Raw genomic sequence first — 19,886 nt, 5'->3', positions numbered from 1 at the left:
TGTGTCCTGCGGCAAGTTTGGTGCCCGCCGTTCCTGTCTGGATCTGCTTGCATACCTATCACTCTCTGCAGCAGATTGGGTGTCCACCATGGTGCTCTTGCACAGGTTGTGTGCTCACCACTCAACTCTGGAGCAGGTTGCATGCCCACTGTGATTCTGTGGTGCAGATTGGGTGCCCACCATTGAGCTCTGGTGCAGGTTGCATGCCCATCCTTGTTCTTTCAGTCAGGCTGCATGGCTGTGATGCTTTGGAGCAGAATGGGTGCTTACTCCTCAGCTTTGGAGCAGGTTGGGTACCTGACCTTATGTTCTGGAGGAGGTTTCTTGCCCATCATTCTGCTCTGGAGCAGAGTGCCCATCTGGAGAAGATTGGGCGTCTACCAGCACACTGAGCGGGTTGGGAGCCCTCCTTGTGGAGGAGGTTGGCTGCCCATCATGGAGCTCTGGAGCAAACTGGTGCCCATCTTTTCTCCCTGTGCTGATAGAGCCATGTAGAAATACCACACTGTCTGATCACGGTCCTTCACCCTCTCGGTGCAGCTCTCTCAATGCATCAAACCCTCTTTACAACACTCGTCCCGGTGGGGCTGTGCATCCACCAACAAAGCAGCAGCGGCAGGGCTGTGTTTCCCAAGACATCTGACGTGCCTGCCTGGTTAACACCAATTTTTAAGTCAATGTTTGCTTTGAGGTGGTTCCCGGCTGCACCCCATTGTACGCTGGAGCCGTTCCCAGGCGCTCGCCCAGGGGCCGGGCATTGCGGCCGCACAAAGGAGCAGTCATTTAGCATTAGCGGCCGCACAAAGCAGCCGTGGCCGCCGCCAGATTTGTGTTTCGCCAGCAAAAAGCCCCTCAGCTGAAAGGCTGCGGAGAGAAAAGAGAGACGTGATGTGCTGCAGCAAAGGGGGGCTCTCACGGGGGGGAGGAGGCAGCCGGGGCTGTCCCACGGTCCGGGGATGTCCTGTGGGAGGTCATTGTGGCATGGGATGAGTGGGGTGGGATGGGAGCTCGTGGGGGCTGTGTCACTGCTCAGGGGGACCCAGAGGTGGGTGCAGTCCCCAGTGGTGCAGTGCAAGGGGGGAGGGAGGGGTGAGAACCCCCTGGGAGTTGTTTGTGGGCTGGGAAGGGTTTGATGCAGGCTGGGTTCCCATCATTTATCCTAAGAGCAGGCTGGGTGCTCATCCTTGTGCTCTGGGCTTGGTTGGGTGCCACCCATTCTCCAGGGGTAGCTGGGCACAGCGCATCTTTTGCCACGCATTTCCTTCCTTCCTTCTCTGAGAGGGGAGAAGTACCCCTGGGACACAGCAGGGATTCTCCCCTTTGTCTTCGCCCTGGAGGAGAGCCTGGGACCAAGTAGCTCTCCACTTCTCTGCTTTTTCCAGACAGCAGCACCCAGGCAGAGGAGCTGAGGGGGCAGATCTGAGGGCAGCTCAGCCATAGCAGGGACACATCCCCAGTGGGACACGTGGGGTTGTCAGCATCCCCCCTGTTTCTTCTTGGTGCCACAAACATTGATCCTGTTCTCCTTTTCCTTAAGCAGCCAAAGCAGCCTGGGGTGGCTGGGTTCTGCAGACCCTTAAGGTAATGGAGGCTTTGGGAAAAGGGAAAGCCAGGATGAGGTGCCTGCCCTGCTCTGTGCCGGGTGGCACTAGAGAGACCTGCTTGTGGAGCTGAGAATATTTACCCATGACCTGAGATCCATCAGTTCATTGCACCCAGACTGTGCTCCCCCCCCCTCATTCCAAACGCTGCCCTAACAGCAGCAGTGTTTCATTCTTGCAACTCAGTGAGGTGAATTGTGGTTGTTTGAAGCCATCACCAAATGGATTTGGGCACCAGGCTGGCAAGGGGTGGCTCTCATGGGGGATGGAGTGGAGCATCAGATCTGGGGCTGTGGGCTGGCACTGGTGGAAATGCATGGACTGGGAGGGATGGTTTTAGGAAGGGAATGGGTCTGGGTCTGGGAAGGGAATGAGGGGATATACTGGGAAGGATGGGGCTGGGAGAGGTACAGGGAGAGATAGGGTTGGGAGGGATGTAGGGTGGGATGGGTTGGGACTGGGAAGGATGTATGGAAGAGTGGAGCTGGGAGGCTGCAAGACTGTGGGTGTGTGAAGGACATCATGAAGGTGGTATTGAAGGTGTGTGGAGATGCTGTGGTCTAGGAGGGCTTTAGAAGATGGGGTCCCCGGGTGATAGAAGTGGGAGATCCATGGCCCTGGGTGGATTTGGGGCCAGGTAAAGGTCTGAAGCTAACAGGGATTTTCTTGCAGCACAAAGGCAATGAAGCCTCTGTTGTGCTCAGTGACTGAGCCACGTAATCAATCCTCCCTTTATCCAACACCTCCCTGCCTCAAGCTGGTTGTATACATCCACACAGAGTCTTCTTTTCAATAAAAGTTGCTATTTTTACTAATTTCAGTGCTGCCTTCAGTGCCTAGGCAATATTTACCAAATTGTTGTGTTTGACAGACTGCCAGCAATTCCTGAAAGAAGGTGCACCTCTGTATGCCTTCTGAAAGCACAGCCTGAACGAACACCATCGTATGTTAGAGTTCAGTTTTCCTTTTATTGAGTCTTTTCTTCCTGTCCTGCTGCAAGATGTGTGCTGCAGATTCACCGGGAGGCTGTTCTGATTCCTGTTGAGCTGCCCCTCAGCTGGGGCTTGGAGGAAAATCTCAACCTGCCACACAACCAGGCAGCCAAAACCTCATGCAGTAACTCCTTTTGGTGCAGGACCACAAGCCCTGGCAGCTTTTCCAGCTCACGTTGCAGTGTCCCCAGCACCTTGTCCCCTCCCTGAGCCCTCCAAGGACACCCGCTACTCCCTCTGCTGGCAGCCAGCATGCACGGGATGAGGGTACCAACCCCGTCCGCATCCTAAACTCCTCCAGTGGTGCCATTTAATCCCAGACCACAGCAGCGAGGGGAAAATTCATCTTTGCTGGCCGCTATGATTTGATAGGCTCAACATGTTTCTCCCGACCCCAGCCCCATTCTGAGGAAGGATCTGCTCATCCTTGCACTTGCAGAACCCCAAACCCTTGTGCCCTGGAGGCAGCTGCCAGCCTGCCTCAATAGAGGCCTTCTTCTCCCCCAGCATCTGCCTGCTCTCTCCAAAGCCTCATTGTTTCTCCATTGCTCACATGATGTAGATTAGCACCATGGCAGCACCCCCTCCCCGGAACCATCTCAGGATGGGATGTGTGTCTGTGTACAGTACCAGTGATGAAACTCATCCTATTTGCTGCTGGATTTGAGGCATAGCTTGTATCTGTGGAAGCCGAGGGCTGAATCCAGCCATGAGGTGGGAGCTGGCACAGCCTTGCCCTACAACCACAGGATTGGGGCTGTTTTATGTTTAGGGACTGAAGGCAGGGTCTGTGCTGCCGTGGCATTGCTCGCTGTCTTCAGCAGTCGGTATGAACTTAATATCTTCATCAGTGAAGGGATAGAATGTACTCTCAACAAGTTTGCTGATGGCATGAAGCTGGAAGGAGCAGCCTGAATGCTGTCCTGTGTAATGTGCTCTAGAGAACCTGCTTTAGGGGTGGTTGGATCTCCAGGGGTCCCTTCCAGCCCCTATGGTTCTATGACTCCCTGATTGCATTGGGTTGCCCCAGCCCTGCTTGTGGCACTACTCCTGTGGTGGAGGGAATCTCTGGGCAAATAAGCCTTGAAGGAGCCCTTGGATACCACCCAGGTAAAAACCATAGGGCTGTGCAGCTCCATAGGAGTTGAGTGTTGAACTCTTTCTTTACTATAAGAGTAGTGAGGTGCTGGAACAGCTGCCCAGAGAGGCTGTGGATGCCCCGTCCCTACAGGTGTCCAAGGCCAGGTTGGATGGGGCCCTGAGCAGCCTGATCTGGTATCAAATGTGGAGGTTGGTGACCCTGCATGTGGCAGGGGTTGGAAATTCATGGTCCTTGAGGTCCCTTCCAACCCAGGCCATTCTGTGATTCTGTGATTCTGGGTGGAACAGAAGCCCAATATTTGGTGTCAGAATAAGGTCCTGAGAGACAGCACCAGGCTCAGAGGCATTTCTGAGCAGCAGACAGGCAGCCCTGAGCTGTGTGCCCAAGTACTGCAGGTCCCTGAGCAAAGCAGGCAGGATCTGCTCAGCACATCCCCACCGTGGTGGAAAAACAGCAACCAGCGAGGGTCTGGGAGATATTCCAGCCTCCATCCCTTGGAGCTCTCACATCGAAATACCAGACCCTCGGCATCTGCAGGAGGATGGCTCACATCCCTTCTATCCCCCCCCATGGGCAGCCTCCCTGTGGCGACAGCACCTTCCAGACCATGGCAGCTCTGGGAATGAAGGCTCTGCGGTCGTTCAGTGCACCATGGGCACTTTGTTTCTTTTGGGCACTCAAAGCCCATCCGAGAGCACCACCTCCTGGGCAAGGCAAAAAGCACGGAGCAGACGGACGGTATGGAGTTACCCAGAAGGAAAATAACACCGATTTCCCGTTCTGAAGTCATACAAAACAAACATGGGAGGAGACGGGCAAACCTGGGGCCGCCCAGGCTCCCTCGGGGATTGCGTGCCCTCCAGCTTGTGCATCTTTTCCAGACATGGGATTTTATTTAAACAAAAAAAAAAAAACAAAACCATGGAGCATCCCTGGCAAAGTCACTGAGCTCCGCTGAACATCTTCTCAGGGATGAGGTTAAACAGATTTATTTTTCCCCTCTTACCTTTACCTCCTTCTCACCAATGCCAGCTACTCAAGGTTTCCAAACTGGAAAGAGGTAGAAAGGGAACGGCATGAGCAGAAGTGCCTGTAAGCCCTTGGATCTGCAGGTGAGGAGCTGAATATGAGCCACAAACCTTCTCACAGTAAAAAGTTGAGTAAAACCTCCAACATTGGCTGCCAAGCATAGATAAGGGCACCATGATCCCTTCTTCTGCCTTTGAGAGCTTCTCCAACTGAAGGGTTCTCCTGGCTGATGGCTGAACTCCCTGTATAGGGAGGGGACCCAGGGCTGTGCTCTCCCCCAGGGCTGGAGCCACTGACCCTGAGCAGAGCAGGTCTCAGCTGTAAGCATGGGAGAGGAGCTCCCATTTCTACCTCCTCCACCTCCTCACTTGGAGAAGGACCTGGCTCTGCCCCTGAACCTGGTCTCACCTTTCTGGTACTGTCAGACTCGACTGCCACCCGGGAGAGATGCAGCCACGTATGGAATTGGGGCAAAGGCACCAGGAAAAGTCATGCATGGGAAAGAGCAAAACTGATGACACCAGAACCCCTTTGATTTTAGCATGGGCAGAGCAGAGCTGCAGAGGGAAGCAGACTTGTTTTCTCAGTGCCTATGTATAGAACAGTGAGCTCATAGTTTCCGACAATGGAGAGCATCCAAACTATGGGAAACAGGAATTTCCACCCCGCCCGGTGCCAGCTGAGAGCTGAAGGTGGGGAGATGCCCAGTGCCCCAGACCTGCCTGTGCTGGCCCAGGTAACTTCTCCAGCACTGAGGACCTGGGGAAGCGATCAGTCACAAATGGGAATGTGCACCCAAAGGTGATGGTAAGACCTCAGCCCTGGGTCAGCCCAGAGAGTTCTCAACTTCAATTTATGCTCGCACCATGAAAAACAGGATAGTGAGAGGAGTGGATGTGGAGCAGAGGAGCAGCTCCGGATCTCCTTATGGTGGGATTTCATGGCATAAGAGGTATGAAGGGTACCAACCCCACACGAGGTGCTCTCTGCATTTTGGCAGCTGCCCCACAGCATGGGATGGCCTGGTAAGTTTGCACCCACCCTTTTTCATTCAGAAACCAACCCTGTGATGTAACTGCTGCACCCACGGGTGGCGATACCACTGCCCACGCCTGCCAGGGCTCGAAACCACCACTGCTGCCCGTGCGGTGACTGTGGGGACCCATCTGTTTTATGCTGGGTGCCAGAGGTGCCTTAACACTCTTGCTGTCTCTTCTTACCCCATAGATCCTGGAGATCCCTGGGAATCTTCTTGAGGCTGGAGGAGCACAGGACCAGGAGTGGTTCTATAGAGCATCTCTGCACCATGTGAGATCCCCACTTAATTCCAAGTTTCTCCTAAACTATGATGGAGATGCAGGCCTCCCAGGACACAGGAGTTCCTTGGAACTCTTTTGATTACCTTGAGGACACCAGCTGGGCTGAGGATGCTGAAAGGATCCAATGTGGTGACAGGAACCATCCACTTGCAAACAGCTTTTGAAAGGCTCTGGAAGTTAAGAGAAGAATGGCAGCACCCTGAGACAAGGGGTAATGCCACAGAGAGCCTCCTCTGTGCAGGATTCCAACCCACAAGTGGACAAGTGGAGGGGTTCCATCTGCCCACAAGCTGCAGCAGCAGATGGTGCTGGAAGCCTGCAGGCAGGCAGGAGGCGACAGTGACCAGAGCTGTGCTGTCTGGGTTTGTCCACAGCCATGCTGCTCTTTGGACTGACCATCCAGCAGTGTGGGGCTGGGTGACACAGAGGGGAGCGAGCACAGAGATGAGACCAGTGTGGGGATGGGGAACAGAGATGTGTGGTTGTGCACAGAGCTGAGCCTGTCCCTGCCACGGGGCCCTGCTGTGTTTGGGGGCCTGCAGCCTGTTGTTTGATCCTGGGAACTCATTACAGGGAGGCCAGCAGGCAGCACTGTGCCACCTCTCCCTGCCCTCTGACGCCTTATGCCGGCTCCACACCCACTCCCTGGCAGGGTTCAGGCTTTAAAACTTGAACGGGTTCCTCCGCATTCACAGCCCGGGTGCTGCCCTGTCCCCGCTCCTGCCTTTACGCAACGCGCTTGCATGAAACGCGCAGCCACCACCTTGCTGTTATATAGGCACCCCATTCCCAGCCTGGACGGTGCTCAGCGCTGGGGACAGCGGTGGATTGGATAGAGAGGACCCTGCCCTGGGGTCCTGCAGAAGGTAGGGGTCTCTGGGGTGTGGAATGAGGGGCTCCTCTGGTTCTGTAGGGAGCATCAGATCACTAAACCAGAGCGGGAGTTGGGTCCCTCTTCTTGTAAGCGATGGCTCCTCGTGTTGGTGCGGCCATCGCAATGCAGGGGATGGCTACTGGGCTGCCATGCCCACTTGTCCAGCAGCAAAACCTCTAGAAACAGCTGTGAGGATATCAAGGGTGACTGATGGCATGCAAAAAGGGGTGCAGATTGGATTTGAAAACACAGCATTGTCTGGAGAAACTGCCTTCTTCATAGAACTCCAGCTGCTGATCTACTCTTGGAACTGAGCATCCCTCCTCCTTTCTCCTTCTCCTTCTCCTTCTCCTTCTCCTTCTCCTTCTCCTTCTCCTTCTCCTTCTCCTTCTCCTTCTCCTTCTCCTTCTCCTTCTCCTTCTCCTTCTCCTTCTCCTTCTCCTTCTCCTTCTCCTTCTCCTTCTTCTCTTCCACCTCCCTCTCCTCTCTTTCTCCCTTCTCTCTTCCTGAATGCTCCCTACCCTAAGAAGTGCTTCAGACCAAGCTGATTCAAGACTCTGAGTCCATGGTGTCCCCATTGTCCCTGCACCCCTCTATGCCCCAGGTTGGCGCAGGGGACACACCAGGCAGCAGGGCAGTGTTGTGACTAACAGGCACACACTGCACTCCAGCAGTGACCCGGCCATTGGGCTGGGACATCCCACACTAACCACTGCAACTGGGACTCCTATAACACCCCGTATCCCTGCTCACAGCTGGGAAGCACACGTGGTCTGCAGAGCAGGGATGGCTGAGATCTCACCCAGCAAGGAAGGGGCCCCGGCCGAGTGCCCCGTCTGCTACGAGAAGTTCCACCCCCTGGAGCACACACATCGCCAGCTCAGCTGCGGGCACGCCTTCTGCCACGACTGCCTGGTGAAGTGCCTGCTCTCCTCCAAGCTGGACGGCCACATCCAGAGCAGCATCATCTGCCCCGTCTGCCGCTACGTCACCTTCCTCAGCAAGAAGAAGGCGCTGTGGCCGTCCAGCCCGCGGACTCTGGAAGTGCCCCTGTCGCCATCCTCCTTATCGCAGCTGACCAAACTGGAGAGCAGCAACGCCCTGGTGGTGCCCAGCCACTTTGTGATGCCGGTGCAGAGCTTGGAGCGGTGCAGCCCCACGGGCGCACAGGGAGAGCCGGCACGTGGAGCCCATATCTTTGTCATCAGCAGGTATGGGATGCCACTGGTGGACACGGACTGCTCCTCCCTGCAGAGAGAAAGCCAGGCGGAGACACGGAGCACCATGTCCTCCAGCTCGGCCCTGGGGCTGCAGTGCTGCCAGTCGCCCATCGCTCTGGCCGTGCTGCTCATCCTCACTGTGGCCCTGCTGGCGGCCGTGCTCCCTTGGCTGCTGCTGGTCAAGAGGGACTCACCGTGAGGAAGGCAGCGACTGTGATGATGGAGGATTGGCACTGATGCTGGGGCTGGCACCTTCCTGGAGAAAGCCCAGATGCAGTTCCAGGGGAAGTTTTCCCATCTGGCCAGGTTCCTGAAGATCTCTGGGTGACATGCTAGAGGTGTTGCCTCATTTGTTTGAAATGTGGCTGCCTGGGTCCTGTTAGAGGGTTCCTTCTGTGTTTTAGTGGTATGGTGGGGCTGGAAGGACCCAACTCACAGCCCCCCCCTCCCTCAGCCCTGCTTTCAGGTCCCCCAGAGCTGTCCATGCTCCTGCTTTCACCGTGTCTCTCCTGCCCTGAGCACCAGGGACAGGCAGAGGGCAGGGAGTGAAGGCATCAGGGCTGCATCGGGGGTGGCTTTGGGAATTCCATCCTGTCCCCACACCAGGGGGAGGTGTGGGCATCTGAGAGGTGTACACAAGATTTGGGTCCCTCTCTGTGCCCATTCCAAAAGAAGTCACAGTCGCAGTGACTGTGGTGCTTAGGAGTGCACCTTGAGGACCTCAGTGCTTTCACAGATCCCTGACCCACGGAGCAGGAGCAGGATGTCCCTTGCTGTCACTGGCAGGAGGGTGGCACATAGCTCCTAAAGTGAGAATCCCACTTGCTGAGCATTAGGGGTCTGCAGTGCTCTGGGATCACCCAGAACATTTCAAGAGGACAAATAAAAACTGCCCAGTGTTAGAAAGCTCAGCAGAAAGATCCTATTTCAGCCCTATGGCCATCTGTGAGCAAATGCAGGGCATCACTCATCCACCTGTTTCCATACCTGTGTACCGGGTGCGATGACACTGACCCCTGCACTGGGAGACTGCTGGGGAAAAGTGCCTGAGACACTGCACTGGAATGGAAATCCTATTTCATAAGAAATAATTACCTGACAATGATGCGTCCCTGCCTCCTCATTTAATAATTGCCCGTGTTATTACTCTGGATATTGAGGAGGTACTGGAGGGTGCCAGGGAGCCAACCCCTGGCATATAGGGCTGCTGAAGGGCAGGCAGGGCTGGAGCCCACTTTTGGCTGCTGCTGCTGGAGGCCAGGAGCCACTTGGCAACGGACTTCAGCATCTCCAGGTCGAGAGGGACATCTTGGGGGGTGGAAGAGGAGGCCAAGTCTGGGGGTGCCATCAGCAGGGAGAGGCAATGCCACGGACATTGGGTGGGGCCAGGGGGCATCGCTGTGGGTTTGCCACAGGGTGGCACTGCTTGGCCGGAGCTGGCTGCCAGGGCTGGCACGGGGACAAAACCAGGCTTGGGGGGTGGCAACCTGGGTCCCCAAGAGGGAGAGTTACAGAGCGCCCCCGGGAAAGCTGGCTGTAAGCAGCTGCCAACAAGGCAGGGTCTGCACCTCAAGCTGCACCCATGCTCTCCTGCTGCTCAGGGCCAGCTGATGTCCCTGTCCCCACATCCTCTCCAGAGCCACCAACCTCTGTTAGGGTCTGTGTGCATCTGGGATAGATATTCTCAGCCCTTCCTGTGCTGATGGAGAAGCTGCCAGCATCTTATTTTCTTGCTGTTAATGTCATTAAGAAGCCAGTCCTTCCTGCGCCTTCCCCTGCTGCTAATCCCTACGGAGGAGGTTTGCAGCTCCAAGAAAGCCAAGCCCCCAGGTGCTGCACAGCTTCCCCCAGCAGGACCAGGACCAGGAGCATTACAGGGTGCTGAGGCCACTTGCAGCTCAGTGCTGAGTACTTCAGTGATTTGATTCATCGTGGTGACCACAACACTGAGCCTACAGCTCACAGGCAATTGGGCCTTCTCTGCTGATATCCCACATCACCTGTGGTGGAGACACACATGCAGCCCTGTTTGGTCCTTCTGATGTCACCATCTGTCTGTGGACACAGTCAGTCACTTATGGCCACAATCTCTGGACAACATCTCACAGAGTTACTGTAGGCTGTAGGCTCCTGCTTGCAATCCATGCTGGAAGCTGCTGCGACTTCTGGAGATGCCCTGGGTGCCCTGGCTCCATCCCAAACCCTTCTCCTTTTCTTTTTCTATTGCATGGGAAGGTCAGGATGTCCCATCCCTTATCCCCTGGTGACGCTGGAGATCTGCTCCCCTGCCACAGGGATGACCCCAGAGCATGGGCTTTTTTTCACAAGCAACCACAGGTTGCCCAAGGCAGGAGCCCATGAGGGCAATTACTTTCTGAGTGTGTTGAGGACGGGGCTAATGACTTTCCTGCAGGTAAGGATGGCCAGCCTGCGTGCACACAAAATTAAAGGTCAGCTAATGGCCTCGGGGTAGCAAAAAGATCAGAGACATCTTCCAGGCAACTCTGGAGGTGGAGACATACCCCTGGTGGGCAGGGGCTCTGCAGAAATGTGAGAGGAGAATGAAGAACTTAAACAATAGGGCAAGATGCTGGGAGAACTGTTGCTGGGATGGGAATGCTCTGCAAACATATGGCAAGAAAAAAAGTCCCACTTGGGCTGGGAGAGGGTAAAGAGTGGCCCTGACAGTGTTTTCCTTTGCAAGTATGTTCATGTGCTCTGAAGTCCAGCAGGCAGCTGTCTGGGTGCAAGGCGAACCTGGCTGTGTTTGACCTATTGGTGCGTGGCTTTCTGTACATGCTTTCATGTCCATGTATTTTATTTCCAGCAGCTACCAATACATGTGTGTGCCTGAGCTAAAAGCTTCCAAAGAGACGTTTGAACTAAAATCAAGTGGCTCACCAGACTTGGGGCTGGGGCATCAGTCATTCCCAGCGAGCTGCAGTACTGTGCACGCACCAGGGACTGCCCGTGGGGTAAAGCAAATTGAAAGACCCCACAGCAATTGGGTCCAGCAGGCTGCACGATCCTGATGCAGCACCCAACCCTTGTGCTGCAGGCACTTCCAGGCACTGGCACTGACCAGGCAGGCACTCAGGGGCTTGTGCTGAGTGCCAGCTGCTGAGATGAAAGCAGGGATGTCTCTGCCAGCTCAGTGACTTTATAAAGGCCTGGAGAAAACTCAACCACCTGGCCTGGGAGCCTGCTGAGGGAGGACTCAGGTACAGGGGACATCTGCCCATGCAGGTGCTTCTGAAGATGCTTCTGAGGGTGCTCCTTCCCTCTGAAGAAAGTGGGGGTACAGATCCTATCCAACAGTGTGCCTTCTGCCTTCCTGTAAAAAAACCTTTCTGCACTTCTCTAACTGCTATAGGACCACCAGCACAGGCACTACGAGGTTTAGTATTGTCTTTGTAGGAGGAGCCAAAACCACCCCAGTTTTGATCCTTCTCTCCCAAATAGGTATGAGTATTCAATGGGCAAAGAATAGTTGGGTGGCGATGGGGAAGGATGGGCACTAAATGGATGGATGGAGCTTCAGCATGAGAACAGGGCACTAAATGGAGGCGTGAGGATAAAAGGCTGTGGGGGATGAATGAGCACATGGACAGGTGTTTGCATTTCTCTCTGTTGGATGGACAATAGAAAAACTGGGCATGGGAATGACACACAGGACCCTATAAGATCACCTCTAAGCCTTGCCATAACACTGTGGTCCTCATGAACCCCCTCTGCAGTTAGATGGCACCTTGAGCTGTGCACACACTAGGGCTTTCCTTTCCTACCCAGCTTGTGGGATGTCCACGTGGAAAAGAGTGGCTGAAAATCCCAGGAGGCCGTGTCCAGAGCTGTAAAGGGGCAACCAGAATAGCCAGCAGGCTGGCAGGCACTCCTGATGCATTTAAGATGCTCTGCTGCACAGTGTCCAACCACTGACTTTGTCACTCCTGACTCATCTCTCACTGATGACTCCATCCATCACCCACGGCACGATGACTTTGCAGGTGGAGATGTTGTGCAGGCAATCAGCACAGCACGATGCTGGCTGGCCTACAGGGGTGCTGTTGGTCCCAGTGCCCCTCCATGTCAAATTCTTCCCTTTCTCTGTTTAGAATTGCTGGCTTAGTAACCCCCATCAGTGTGTGATGGAGAACACAGCTGCCCTTCCTACATTAGCATTACCTTTGCCTGGTGGCAGCAGGTCTATGAACTCTGGGTAATGGCTGCATAATGCATCATTAGCAGGAGAAGGTGGCACTTTTATTGCTCGGAGATGGGAGAGGTGGGAATTGTGCAGGGCCCAGGAGTGCTTACTGGCCAGGCATGCCAGAAGGCTCCATTAGGATTCAGCCTCTGAGAGCCCCAGTTCCATCAGCTGAAATCTCCGCATCAATAATTAAGAGGAAAGCTCCTCTGAGCTTCCTTCTCTCCCTGCACCCAATCCACAAAGGATGGGGTGGAACTGGCCTGGGCTGTCCAATTGGTGTGGGATGTAGGCATGGTGACAGTGACCCAGCTGGATGTCCCCATGCCTGGATCTCTTCAGATAAGATCTTTCTGCCTCCATCTCTGGCACAGGGCAGCCACTTTTTCACACTGTCCACCTGTGGTGGCACACGGGGCACAGCCCTAGGCAGAACTCCCCTTCTGAAGCCTTGCATAAGAGTGGGGTTTTCCAGAGTTGGAATGGGTCTGGGGGTTGGAAGTGCACGAAGGGCTCAGCTGGTGTCCTGCTGGCACCTGAATGCCCATGGTGGGACCAGATGCTCCTTCCCTGGTCTGATTGCTTCTCCCATGAAGATCACAGACAGCTATTTTTTCATTTAAAAAAAAAAAAAAAAACCTGCTACAAAAAGAACCAAAAACCTTGAATAGCTTCAGAAACTCCGCGCTGATGGACCTGCATGAGAATTTTCTAAGAAAACCTTTTCAGCAGGCTTTGTGTTCAACGATGTGCCACTCTGCAACAGTATATAGAGCTGGGAAACACCCTTTCTTTGTCCTGGGAGTGACTTCTCTGCTGCTTTGTGCTGCCCATGGTCACTGTGCATGGGCAGATCTTGGCACATGTGTGCAGGAGCCCTTGCAGGTCCTCTGGGCAGCTGGGCTGATACCCACCCCGGGGTGTCAGAATGTATGCATGAGGGGTTTGTGCAGAAAGCCACAAGCCCCAGGGAGCACAGGGTTGTCAGCATCACACAGGGGATGCTATCACCTGGAGATGCTCTTTATCTTCTTGTCCAACCGCTGAGCAAGACTCGCTGGTTGCTGGTCCCAGCCACTTCTCACCCCTATTGCTAATGATTGAAGGCTTTCCAGTGAGCACAATTAGCTCCTGGCTAGCACTCCTGGATCCATTTGAAACCCAGCCAGGGCTCAGGCAGACATTAATGGAGCTCTGGTCATTAGTGGAGGCTGGGAAGTGAAGTGGCGCTGCAGGGGTGGCAAGAGGATGATGTCTTCCACCAACAGAACACTGCAAAACCACTGGAGTGAGGCTGCCACAGTCTTAGGATCTGGGGAATTGCTTTCCTACCTATGGATGGGGTGGTGCAGAAGCCTGTATTTCTGTGGCTTTCAAAAGTGCTAAACTTCAATCATCTTGATCTGTGGTGATTGGAGGTGCTTCCTGGGATCCCTGCAGACATTGCAGGTCAGAGGAGGGCTCAAGATCAGAGCCTAACCTTAACATGGGTCAGAAATGTCAGCCCCATAGCTGGGTGAGGTTGGTGAGGACAATTTCCCGTCAAGTTTGGAAGTTCTCCAAGGATGGAGATTCCCTCAGCTCCCTGCAATTCCTGTTCTGGTCTATGATCACTCTCACTGTGATTTTCTTTTTTTTTTTTTTTTAATTAAAACAAAAAAAAACAAACTTCTGTCCCACTGGATTTTTCCTCAGGCCCATTGCCTCATCTTTTTTTGTTGCACACCTCCAGAAAGAGCAGGTCTCCATCTTCTCTCCATTAGCAAGTCCTGCTGCATCCCCAAAACTAGGTTATTTCTGGCTGCCCTCTGCTTCCCAGAGAAATCCAGGTCAGACACTAAAGACCTGAGCTGCCCCAGTGGCTCTGCAGCTCAAATCCCCATGTCAGCCCAACCACAGCAGTGGTGTCCCCATGGCCAAGCTCCACAGCAAAGCCTTGATTCATCTCAGCACAGCAGAATATCAGCAGACACCAGCAACCCATGGCAGCAGCAGTGGGTGAAGACAGCAAAACAAGCCTGCAAGTGGCAGTGCAGTGAGTGTGCAATGGGGTGGCGTCAGGGTGGTGTCAGTGCTGCTAGGTGTGCAGAGCTGCTGCTTCCCCCGCCATTCATCCATCCATTGCGGGGCAGCTGTAGCAGTTAGTGTTGTTGAGGCTTAAATCCCAGTTGAAGCCCTGCTCAGAGTGATGCCAGCGCTCAGTGTTACTGTCCTGGGGTTATGGACAGTACTGACAATTGCTGTTTCTGAAATGGCCACTGGTTTCGTGCGGATTTCTAGGAATCACGGAAGTCCTCTTAACCTGAGTTCCTTTGGTTTAATGACCTGTGGAGTGCCCTCTCCCACCACTAAATGTGAGTGCAGAAAGGACAACAATGGCTGAATTTAGTTTTATTTAAAAAAAAAAAAAAAAGGCTTGCAAAGGAGGAGGTCCCCCCATGTTTCAGAGAAGGGTTAATGCCACTGCTGTTTGCTATTGGTGCCCTGCCCCTGTGAATTATCCTACATGTTCTACCATGTTGTCCATCTGTCATTCTCCCATATGTAATAGCCACATGTGGACAGAATTACCACAGCCATAAATCCCTCTTCACCCCTCACCATCAACAGTCAGTAAATAAATGCCTTTGAAAGGGAGAGCAGCAACTTTTTAACAAAGGAAAAAGAACCAACACAATGAAATAAAACCAGAAAGGTGACACCAAAACAGTTCCTCCAGAACAGAGCAATGCACAACAGCCTTGCAAGGACCCTGCTGCGTTTTGCAATCCCAGGGTACAGTTTGATGGGTCTGATGCCATCCCTTGGTACAAGGATTCCTTGTTCCATGTTCTGGGACACTGAGGTAGTTCCAGATACATTTGAAATGTGAGTTATCTTGATGCTTTGAGGCTGTGGTGGTCAGGTGCATGCAGGGCCACCAACCTCCATGTTGCTTCCCAGGCAGTGCTGAAGGTGGCATCCCCATCTCTGCCCTCCTTCTGCAGGTCTTGTTCTTTGCATGCTGCCCTTGGACCTGTTAACTTGGCATGAAATGGCGGATGGAGGTGGACAGAGCGCATGCTGTGCCAAAAAGACATCTCCATCGCAAGGCTAGGGAGGTCTTTTTGTAATGGTGAGGAATCCATCCTGCACTGGGGCAGGGCAGCTGCACACAGCCTGTGTGGCAGGTCACAGCTCAACCAACAGCCAAGTCCTGATGCCAGTGCCATCCTGTCCACCAGCATCCAGAGAGAAGGAGCAATGGCAGCACCCACCTTCATCTCTGAGACAGGAGCTCTGGGATGGGAAACCACAATGGAGTGAAGCTGGATAAAGTTTTAAATGACTGGAAACTGATGCCTGCAATGGAAAGTGTGGAACAACCTATCTGGTAGGTGTTAGATGTGGTTCCACACCACAAATGTCTTCATGGTAAGCTGAACACTGTGTTGGGAATGCGGGAGGACGAAGGCATGGATCTCTTCATCCCCTCTCACCTAAGATTTGCACTTGGAGTTAGCAGGGAGGCTTGTTTCTGCACTGAGCCTCCAGTTTGGCAGCTGAAACACTGCATCTTTTCCTATCTGTCCTCAGCTTCAGTAGTTCTTTGAACTTAGACCTTCTGAGTCCATCAGTAAGCGCCATTAGAAAATGCCTGAGATCGTGGTGAGATCAGGTAAAACGTACCTAAGACCTCCATCCAGCCACCTTTTGTTAGGAAATCCCCTGTCCTGCCCCGTTTTGTTGTCTCCCTCTCCCATTGAGTGCATTAAAGCACATGTGAGGTCCCAGGCTGCATGTCCTGCTGGTGCCACGTGCTGTGAGCCCTGCTCAGCCTCTTCACACCCTCAGTGGAGCTGGAAGAATTGGTCTGCGCTGATGCCTGGATCCTGCAAGCACAGGACAGTTTGCAGTGGTTCTGCTGCTGCCAGGCAGCTCCTGCTGGGCTCTCTGAGATCATGACAGTGGTAGGAGGGCACTCAGAGGGGACACGAAGGCATTGTTCAAAGGGTGCCTGCAGTACTCGTGCCCAGGGCGGCAGTGACGTGCTCAGCAGGTCAATACAGTGCATCTTGCTCTGTGTGCTTGGTGGCAGGTTTGCAATGGAAGGCCTTTTGTTGAAGAGCGGCATCATGGAGTCCTTGTTTGGTGCTGTTCCTCTCCATCTGCTTGCTCCCTACATTCACAGTCTGATCCACTTCAGTCCCTTATAAACAGACAATGGAAAGAGATTTGAATACCTTAACAAATTCTGCTGATGTCTAAGAGACTTGAGATCTCCTCAATATGGACATATAAAATCAAAACTCTGGGACTCAGTTGATCCCCGGATGAGACACAGAAGCACCAGCAGGGGTGACAAAGAGGATGTGCCCAGGCTCACAAGCACAGCCACTCCACTTTGAGCTGGGCACTGTGAGGCTCAGGATCAGTCTGGGCAAGGGAACAAGTAGAGCTGCTAATATTTTGTCACAGGAGGACTTCTTGATGATCTAGCCACACCACCAAAACTGGGGGCTGATGTACCCCCCCAATGCCAGCAAGGTGCAGAGAAGGGCATTGAAGGCTATTATAAGAGGAGCCAAGGCTACTGGGAGCCATGGAGGATGACACCTGGGATGCACCTCTGCAGCATGTTGGAGTTAAAGTATCAGGCAGAGAGAGATGCAGTGAATTCTTTGCGGCAAGGAGCAGCCCAGATCAGGAGAAGGGACAGGAGGAGACAGGGACCTTGCACCCATTCCCTCTGGGTGTTGTCCTCGAGGTGTGCCCAGGCAAGGGACAGACATTGAGTGGTGACAAAGCCCTCGGCCAGGCTTTGTGAGCTGGATTGAACAGGCTGAGCACTAGCAATTAAAAATCCCAGAGCAAATAAAGGAGGGTGTTGTTAGCTGCTGCCCTTCCTTGTGTATTGCTGCAGTATCCAACTAGTACTTTTTACAGGCTCTTATCTGGAGGCGCATCAAGGAAATTCCTGGAGGAGGCAGTCTGAGGGGCAGAGGGGTGGAAAACCCAGAAACCTGATGGTTCGGGGAAAGCTGAAGGGCCGAAAGCGAGGCACCCCATCAGGTGCACTGTGACACAGGCTGCGTTTCGGCTGTCACCGCCCTCAGGATGAGAAATGCAAAAAAAGTTAGTAGATAAAGGGAATATTTTCCTTACTAATTGTGAAAGGCTTTATCAAAAAGTCACACAAGGAAGTATGTCCTGAATGGCTGATGGTTGGAGATCCCATCACTGGCAAACCTCCTGTGCTACATGCCTAGGGCTGGTGAGATGGCAGAGCTGAGGAGAGGTGAGCCCAGTCCCAGCGCTGGCAGTCTGGCACGTGCCCATAGGGATATCACTCCCATCTCTGCCTCTCCTTATCTCCTGTGTTGTTATAAAACCATTAGGTCCTTGGGGCAAGGGTTGTCTCTGGGGCATCCTGCTGTCATCATCACTGTTTAGTTGCCTGGCACACAGCTCTGAGCTGCCACTAATTAACTGGAGCAAATGGGCCCCAGCTGTCATGCCAGCAAGCTGATGGGGAGGAACACCCCCTTGGGACACAGGAAATCCCAGAACCACAGCATGGTTTGGTTGGAATGGACCTTACAGGTCAATCAGCCCCATCCCTGCTCTGGGGTGGTTGCCCCTCACCAGATCAGGCGGCCCAGGGCTAACTCATGGCCTTGGGCACCTCCAAGGCACCACCCAATCTCTATGCCTGCTGGGCTGTGCCAAGCCACCAGGCACAGCCTGGACCAGCCTGAGATTAAGGGAACGTAATCTCAAATCTGGTGTTCCAACGTGGCACTTTGGACTCAGTTTCTGTGTGCTCAGCGTTTGTCACTGGGCTGTGCGTTGTTCCTCGTGACACAGCCTTTATTTGGCTTTTTGCAGTTCCCTGTTAGTTTGCTGGAAATATGCCCCCCCACTGGAAAAACCCTCCCAACCTGGGCAGTCTTGAAACTGTGACACATGCAAAGAGCTGAGCTCAGCTTGGAGTACATCAGGTTTTGCTCCTCGCATCCCTGTTTGCTGCAGCCACATTGTTCACACCAGAAGTCTTGGAGCTAAGCGACAGCCCAGCTCTGAGTTGTTCCTACTGGCACTTTGTTTATCCAGGCTGCAGTTATCATTACCTGACTCTCTACCACCAGGAGCTGTTGCATGGCAGTCCCCAATTCTCAGCATCATCTGATGGGAAGACAAGAGTAGGTGCAAACCCCACTTCCAATTTCCACCTAAACCCCCTCTCCGGCCTCACCCTCCCAGGCTTATCTCATCCAACCCACATCCTCGTCCATCATTAATCCACCCCACAGCATTTGTAAATCTGGTGTTCCTCCTGCAGCACGGCTATCTCTAGCAGGTCCAGTTCCCCCAAACCAGCAAAGCACCCCTGTGTGTGACACCCGTGGTACCTTTCCCTGGTGTCCATGTGGGCAGACGAGGCTCGGGGAACCTCAGTCTTTGTGGATGCTCTTCACCAACGGAACGATGCTCTGCAGCTTCCCAGCTGGCGAGATAGCTCCTCCAAATGTAAGTTCTTCCCATTTCAGCGCTGAGGGTCAATTAAAACCCAGCTCCCTATAGGGGATCTCGATGTTGAACGTGTACCAGAAGACCCAGAAGAGAAGACTGAAGGCAAGCAGCAGCGCTCCCGAGTAAATAAAGAAGTCCCAGTAGCTGAGAGAAGCGATCAGCCCCACGAGGAGCAGGACCAGCCCCAGCACGTCGCACAGCAGGGCCAGCAGCAGCACCCCACCACAGCGCCCAGCCAATGCACGCAGGGCCATGCTGCAGCCCCAGCGGCAGCATCCCTCCCCGCCTGTGGCAGGAGGAAGTACAAATGTCACAACACACCTTGCAGAACAATCGGGAGGCAGCACGACACCGCTTTAACCATTTCATGGCCCCGCCGTCGCTGCCTCTGCTTCTTCCACAGCAGGGCACGGGGCTTCCCTTTCTTTATTAGGAAACTGAGACACAGGATTTTTTCTGGAGTGTCAAAATGCACCTCCCTTGCAACCCCTCCCAAAAGCAGGTCTTGCTGGAAAGCCAGAAATCACACAGCCCGTGCCATCGCCCATCCCTAGAATGGGAACTGTCAGGTCAGTGGTGAATCACTACAGAAGGTGGGACTTCCCAGAGCTTGTCCATGAGCAGTTGGTGGGATGCCGGGCTGATGCTCTCTGCTCCCCAGTTGCCGTGTGATGCTGGGGACATCCTTCCTCACCAATCAGCACATGATGGCAAAAAGAGCAATCTGGGGGTGATGGAAGCCTCTGGGAGCCTTTGGCCAGAGGTGGCCTCTGTGGGCTGACAGCCACCTGCTGTGGTATCTGCATGCTGAGCTGCACCGCCTCGGAGCAAGTGCAAGGCTGGCACTGGGGACAGAGTGATGGCTGATGGCTGGAGTTGGGCACCATGTTTGCTGCATGGGTGCTAAAAGCCACTGGGCTCCTGCCTGCCACACCTACGTGCATCACAGAGCACGTCCCCATCAGCCTCTCCCTCCTTACCCAGGCTGCTGCATGTAGGTACTGTAGGCAGCATTGTGCTAATGGCAGTGTG

The 19,886-nt window shown here is 53.9% G+C and overlaps 1 protein-coding gene and 1 long non-coding RNA gene across 2 annotated transcripts; one reads left to right on the top strand and one right to left on the bottom strand.

Annotated features, from left to right (window-relative positions):
* The first annotated feature begins 2,079 nt into the window (after positions 1-2,079).
* On the top strand, positions 2,080-9,239 carry RNF222 (ring finger protein 222). The gene is made up of 2 exons (XM_052688118.1): positions 2,080-3,276; positions 3,308-9,239. Exon 2 carries the CDS (start codon positions 7,704-7,706, stop codon positions 8,334-8,336), a length of 633 nt encoding a protein of 210 aa, XP_052544078.1. The 5' UTR covers positions 2,080-3,276; positions 3,308-7,703; the 3' UTR covers positions 8,337-9,239.
* Positions 9,240-14,643: 5,404 nt separating this feature from the next.
* LOC128083146 (uncharacterized) lies at positions 14,644-18,881 on the bottom strand. Its single transcript, XR_008207966.1, has 2 exons — positions 18,734-18,881; positions 14,644-16,530 (listed from the first exon to the last, which is right to left on the bottom strand). It is a non-coding gene; the product is annotated as an uncharacterized LOC128083146 (long non-coding RNA).
* Between the last annotated feature and the right edge of the window lie 1,005 nt (positions 18,882-19,886).

The sequence above is a fragment of the Tympanuchus pallidicinctus genome, unplaced genomic scaffold (genome assembly GCF_026119805.1).
Source record: "Tympanuchus pallidicinctus isolate F22 unplaced genomic scaffold, pur_lepc_1.0 scaffold23, whole genome shotgun sequence".
Lineage (NCBI taxonomy): Eukaryota > Metazoa > Chordata > Aves > Galliformes > Phasianidae > Tympanuchus > Tympanuchus pallidicinctus.
The sequence above is the reverse complement of the archived record's forward strand: the minus strand, read 5'-3'. Positions and strand labels throughout refer to the sequence as shown.